At 42.5% G+C, this 6,869-nt stretch overlaps 1 protein-coding gene across 1 annotated transcript in view; it reads right to left on the bottom strand.

The window, feature by feature from the left end:
* rint1 (RAD50 interactor 1) overlaps window positions 1–6,869 on the bottom strand; it is a 43,158-nt gene that overhangs the window by 30,265 nt on the left and 6,024 nt on the right. Inside the window, exons 4-8 of the mRNA XM_008280921.1 lie at window positions 6,022–6,195; window positions 5,770–5,910; window positions 3,777–3,966; window positions 2,370–2,480; window positions 1,761–1,986 (exon numbers count right to left, since the gene is read on the bottom strand). Coding sequence (XP_008279143.1) covers window positions 1,761–1,986; window positions 2,370–2,480; window positions 3,777–3,966; window positions 5,770–5,910; window positions 6,022–6,195 — 842 coding nt within the window. The remainder of the gene's footprint in view (window positions 1–1,760; window positions 1,987–2,369; window positions 2,481–3,776; window positions 3,967–5,769; window positions 5,911–6,021; window positions 6,196–6,869) is intronic.

Raw genomic sequence — 6,869 nt, 5'->3', positions numbered from 1 at the left:
GTCCGTAGGTGTGAATGTGAGTGTGCTTGGTTGTCTGTCTCTAAGTGTGGCCCTGCGATGGACTGGCGACCTGTCCAGGGTGTCCCCTGCCTTCGTCCTAAGTCGGCTGGGATAGGCTCCAGCCCCCCCGCGACCCTAATGAGGATTAAGCGGTGTATAGAAAATGGATGGATAGAAATGGATTTCACTGTTTAACTGACTCGATGAAACTACTTGGAGCTATGCAGACTGTGACATGTCTGTATGTACCTAAATACTGTGTGAAACTCCATTCCTGTGCTACTACTGACCTTTTTTATTCTTAACATTGAGTTTTGTGGATACCAGCTTGTGAGGTAGCCAGCTGTAGAAGGAATACCAACCATCTGTATTCTACTGTATCGACTATTTTGTCCGAGCAATGTAGTTGTGTCCAAAAACAAAAACATCTAAATAAATATAGTAGACTTCCCACAGGACAAGGACATAATGAATGAATGAATGAATGAATGAACGAATGAATGAATGAATGAATGAATGAATGAATACACTTACATGAATGAGCAAAAATGAAGCACAAACAAATGTTATGTGCAATTTTGGGGATTTGTAGTACATTTAGTACATACAGACAATATAGAAGTTGTTGCTTTCAGAGTATATAATTTACAGGTCAGTGTTTGGGCCCATTCTGGCATATTTTGAAAGACGAGGTCTCCTTGCATTGCAGCATGCTTGTGTAACAGGGTGACAACACAGCATCACGCTCACACAGTAGTAAAAGTATGTATTTGCCTGCAATAGAGGTTCTCTCTCTCATTATTCTAGCATTTAGCAAATTGTAATAATGCTGGTAATCCTAACGGCCCTAAAGCAGGAAAAGTTTAGTCTGACTTAATGTCAGACTGTGAGAAAGAAAAGGTTTTATATCTTTTTATGCAGTGGATGTAAACTTCTGGTTTCAGTTGTAGTAACGTTTCCAGTAGGTGGTGGACTCCTCCTGGGTTGCCCCTTGTCTCTGATCCCATTTGTGATATTTATGTATGGTAAACACATGTGGACAAAACAGTTGGTACCCCTTGGTTAATGAAAGAAAAACCCACAATGGTCACAGAAATAACTTGAATCTGACAAAAGCAATAATAAATAAAAACATTCGGAGATCAAAATTGGTATCCCAATTCCAGAACTGCAAACGAATAGTTGGCTATTCAGGTCTAGCCCTATTCCTATTCACTGTTACTGGCACGGCAGTGCTTTGAACAACAGCTGTCTTCTTTGTACTGAAGACCAATTCATGCTGCACTCAATCAGCATTTAAGACTCTGCAGACCATTTGCGTTGGGAGAAACCAAAGCTGTGTCGTCTGTAAACAAGAGCTCATGAAAAAACACTACAAATAATTGAAGAGAATTACTAAAAAAAAAAAACAGTTCAAAGATGACTGGGTGCTGAGATGTAAAAAGAAAACTGCTGCTATTTTAAACATAAATTATCACAATTGCACTGTCATCAGCAAAAGACATTAACTGTGCCACTGTATTACCAGGTACAGATACAACTAGCTTAACTATTGCTGGTTGTTGGAGCTGAAGGAGTGAAGCCCTCTTTCCTTGATGTAGTTCGGGTTAGTGTAGTTGGTGCAGTAAACTGCCCGGGGCTCATTGTAACACAAACATAATAGCAGTCAACTTAACAATAGTAAGCTATCTGAATGATATTGGGGTAAACTACGACAGTGGTACAAAACTTCACTTGTGCAGCTAAGCATTCTGACTTACTCTTCTTTTCCACAGTGAGCCACTTCTGAAGGACTGCGTCCTCAAGCAGGAGGTGAAGCAGACCAGGCAGCACTGCCGGATACAGCTGGTTGCTTCGTAGCTCCTTCTCAAATTGAAGCACCTCCTCCACCAAGTGACAGAAGAGCACATCATCATACAGCAGCCTGGACGCATCGCTGGCCACCTTCTCCTGGACTACAGACAACAAGCCACGACACAACTCCACCTGCCCACACAGACACACACAATAGTTGGTGTTAGCTAACCATCAGGTGATCAGAAGCACGTACAGTTATATCTGTTGACTGTATAACAACATTTCTAAGGATAGTGTAGAAATTCTACAACATCATAAACAGGTCCTAGAAAATACTATGTTGGGAAAGGTTTTGAGCTCTAATTAATATAACTGATTGGCTGCAGTGTTGAAAGGGTTAATACAGTCAATTAAAACTCTCAAATAGTCTTGATTAGTGTAGTGCATCAACCATCATGAATGTGGCTTCTGTCCACTCCAAACACTTGTTCACAGTTATTCAATGGTCACTTCAGCACGAAAAACAGATTCTTTTTGGATTAAAACAGTGCCTATTAAAAAAAACAGCATACCCGAGCACTGAAAGTCGCCCCAGCTCGGTCCAGGATAGGCTGTATCTTTTCTTCCATGAAGGTTGAGTTGTTCCCCATCCACATCAGAACCTGCGTGAGGTACCACTCTGGCTGGAAAACACACACACAGAGCATGATTACGAAGTTGAAAACTTTAGACGACAATGACAACTTCTACAATGAACCACTGTGGAGTCTTTCTCTAGAAAAACTACAGATCTAACCAACATCAACAAATTAAGAGTTTGCTGCACAACTTGCTGAGATTTTTCAATATTAAGGGTAAGGTTTTGCCGAGTTTTTTATGAACGTTTCCTCAACTATGGTACAGGGAAAAAGTGTTTAGAGCTGTTTCGCACAGTCACTTTAAAAAAAGTGAAAAGACATCATTTGATGTAACAGATTTTCAAAGTAAAAGTCTATCCTTGAAGACATTCAAATAAATGTTGAATGAGGTTGTACACATGGCAACTGACAAATAGTGTAAAGAATGGGAAACTAAAGACAGATCAGTTCTGACTGGTGACCTGCTGGTGGAAGGGGATGGGATGTCCAAAACATTCAACAATCTGACAATCAATTCTGATAAACTCCAGACAATTTCTACAAAAATGTAAGTGTGTATCAGCTTCTGCCAGTTGATATGTCCTGCTATAACATGATATAACATGTTTTTTGTAGGCTTTGGAATTAAGACATTCAAAATTTAAAAATACAATAAAGATGCTCAGTAAGCTGTTACTGGGTATAGTCTTTTATTTTGAAAGTAAACCCAAGCATACAGATAATGTGCCCATCAAGAAGTGAGACAGTATGAAGTACCGTTTGGGACATCAGGGAGCTTTTGTCTTGCCAGTGTAGGGGGAGGACATGAGGCAGCATGTTTATTTTGAAAGGCCATCATATTCTAGAGTCTCTTTTAAGTCTTTTGTAACATTTCAGAACTTTTATTTTGGTAGTGTAGTGTCGTGGACCTCAATGCATCCTGTCAACATACATTTTATTAACTAGGGGCTTTTACTGTGAAAAGCCCACATACGTACATTTCATTCCCTTGTTAGAGTTTCCTTCCGTTTTAAAGAAATAAACAAGATGAAGTTGCTGTAGATCCTTAAATCACTCTTACTTGGGAGAGACTCTTATTTAGAAGCTCAAGCCAACAGATATGGAGCCACTAAACACTATTGCTTATGGATATTGGTCTGGGACATGTTAGAAATGCCCACATTTTTACGTATGAATTGTTCATGTAGAATAGAAATAGTGTGAGAGGAGACAAAATTAACTGTACTTAAAGAAAAAAAAAAACATTTCTCATTAAAATTTAGAGTTGGCAACCTTACAAGTGTTGTCACCCACTCTAGCGGAACGAAAATTCGGGTGTGATGGGTGCTGTGTGTGGCAGACCTTGCTGAGGGAATTTGTCTGTCGGTTCCCGTAGAAGTGGTATTTGAACCTCCTGCTGAGCGGCAGCAGCATGATCTGGATGGGCAGGCAGAGGGGAGGCGCTTTGGACAGATGCATGGTTGAAGAAACAGGATGGGTGGAAGGTGGAGCTTGACCTGAGGACGAAGCCTTCTGCGATATGAGGTCATCACTGCCAGGGGGAGTTAAAGAAACAAAGCACATACGGTGTTCCAAAGCTGCAATCCTGCTGGAAGCCTGAGTCGTGCAACTTTTTAGGACCATGAAAATCTTTGTAAAATGACACTATCATTCAACAGTACTTGTCCCCATTGGGGCAGTTGGGTAGGCAGCAGGGACATGCCTTTATTTAGCACATAAATACCAACTGAAAACATGAGTACACTGTAAGGAATTCTGTATATAACTGCCTTTTCTTCCCAGAGTCTAGGAGGGAGATGGCAGTGGGTATAAAGGAGTGTTCTTTGTAATCGCACTGTGAAACTCGTTCATGTCTACTACTTGCACAGCGCAACATGCCGCTGTGCTGAGCAAAGCACGAGCACAGCCTGCTAGTCGGAGAGGCTACACGCTCCCCGCAGTCAGAGTTCAAATCTGGTTAACTTTGACCACTGTGCTCTGTGATGTATGACCGCACAGCCAATAGAATTTCAGCTGCACGGAGGGAAACGTGGAGAATCAGTCAGTGCTGTTTGTCCGAATTCCTTGAATTATGTGACACAACTTTGTGATTGTGTTGAGATTCAGGGAGAAAAATGTTCATAACAGAACAGGTCGTCACCTTACTATGCAGGGCCCTCGCCAGGATATTTTTGACAGCGTACGGGAGGGGGTTAGAGAGAAGAAGAAGTCGTTGTCATTGACCTCGGGGGGTCTTAGCGAATGCTGCTAACTGTTAGCAGTGAATACACTAGCAAATAGCAGCGCTAGCAGCGAAGACAACGATACAAAAACTGCATCGGCGCTTGTTGTTGAATATTTTCCTGCTAGATATCCACGAAAACAGCATAACGGCCCAATTTGCAGCGTAATGGCCCATTATAACAGCGTAATGGGCCGCTACGCTGTTATAACGCTGGCGAGAACCCTGCTATGTGAAGTGTTATGAGATGACATATGCTGTGAAATGGCATTACAGACATAAAATTGAATTGAATAGTGATAATGACTGCTGCATGCTAGCAAAACCAGTGCTAATGCTAATGCTTGCTACTTAGTGCGGGACAAATACACCTTCACTGGCTACGTTCGGACTGCAGGACTTAATGCTCAATTCAGGTGTTCTTTGTGAAATCCGATTTTTTTGTGAGTTCGTTCACATTTCCAGTTTAATGCGACTTGTATGTGATCTGCTGTGTGAACTTCATACGACCCAAAAGTGTCCCGCATGCGCAGAAGAGGACACAGCGACGTCACACGCAGTGAGCATGCTCAGTGTTTACGGAAGTAAACATGGATGTAACGGTGGAGTGTATCTGCCACTACCCTGCCACCACCGATAGTGGAAACAGAACCACTTCTATCCCGTGCTCACCCGGGGTGGAAGTGGCTGGAACATGCGCAAGCGCACCGGTCAGTTCGGAGTGAAATCCAGCGGTGCATAGTGTTCTAATAATACACTAGTCATTATAACAACTATGAACAATGACTATTAACAACAAATGAGCCTTCAAGCATCAAAGCCCTCCTTGTATCTTGACCTCCGTCTTGACAATGTGACAGCCTTGCTATCCGACATAGAAGAAGGTTTTACATTTTGTGTTGAATTATCGAGTCACGACTTAAACACACCAAACTGACTACCCCAGCCTGTGTAACCGCATTATGGTCCAATGTGTCATAAAAGGTGAATTTTTGATTACAAACTAAAAGCAGTGTAGCACATGGCAAACAAATATGCATCTTTGTGGAGAGTACTGCAAGTTTAATATAAATATAATTTGTAGCTTCTGTACACCTTTGGATGGAAGGATACGAGGTCTGCAAGGCCAGCAGTTGTGTGACGAGCAGCTCCAGTTGGCTGCTGATCTCCTGACAGTTAGCAGCTGGTGTCAGCGACTGAGTAGGAGGGGAGATGATCGGCCAATGGAGCTGAACCAATATCTTCTCAAAATCACTGTGAAAGAATTCAAGAAAATGATTTAGTCCATACAGTCAGTGCAGTGTGGTGATACAGTATGCAGCTCTGCATTTCTGAACTGTGAGGGCTAGATGATGGGAGATGTACCCGGCCAGTCGATCCTTGATGATTTTGTGCCAGAAGCGAAGTGTTTCTTGGAGGAAGTCTTGGAGGTGAGAACATCCGGACTGGTTCAGTCCACAGTCCAGCACTGCCATGCTGTCGACTGCCTTTATGGCTTCCCACATACTGCTGGTCATCAGACACTGTTGGACTGCAGCACTGCAAAAACACAACACTTTGCACATCAGTGCCTCTGTTGCAGACATGATACAGGGGAGGAAACAAGTCTCTCAGAAGCACAAGAGCAACGCTGACAGACCACTAACTAACGCTATTGCTTTGATTTCTCTGTCCTGAGCAGGTTTGATTCATGTTTTCATGTATTTCTCATTCTTCTTTTCACCTTACTTAAATCAATCTATCATTGAAGTCCAGATTTGGGAACTAAGTTAACAATACCAACCAAAAGCCTTGCATAACGGAGTACAGTGGGTATCGTCTACCCTGTTCACACCTGGCGTTAACAGGCATCATGGATCCCCCATGATGCCTGTTAACGCCAATGACAAAGACAAGAAGACAGAACAGGTGTGTAGGTGCCCAGGACTGCTTTAGATCCAGTCAATCAAGTTACATTCAGAGTTGGTCTGAGCTACACATGTCCAAGTTCCTTTAGTCGTGGAATCAGTCCTGGGCCAAATCGTAGAACAGCCGAACACAAATGAAGAGTCCTGCATCAGATCCAGTAGCAGTGGCCATTCATAGTCCTTCAACTTTACAGAAGGCTAAAGTGTAGCGTGACATGAGGTGTGAAGCCTGTGTGTCTCATCATGGGTCTAAACTGAATCCATGCAGGCCGTTTGGTCTTTCAAACAGAAATGATGTGTTTACTT

This window comes from Stegastes partitus, unplaced genomic scaffold, assembly GCF_000690725.1.
Source record: "Stegastes partitus isolate 25-593 unplaced genomic scaffold, Stegastes_partitus-1.0.2 Scaffold213, whole genome shotgun sequence".
NCBI lineage: Eukaryota > Metazoa > Chordata > Actinopteri > Pomacentridae > Stegastes > Stegastes partitus.
This window is presented reverse-complemented; position numbering and strand designations above follow the sequence as displayed.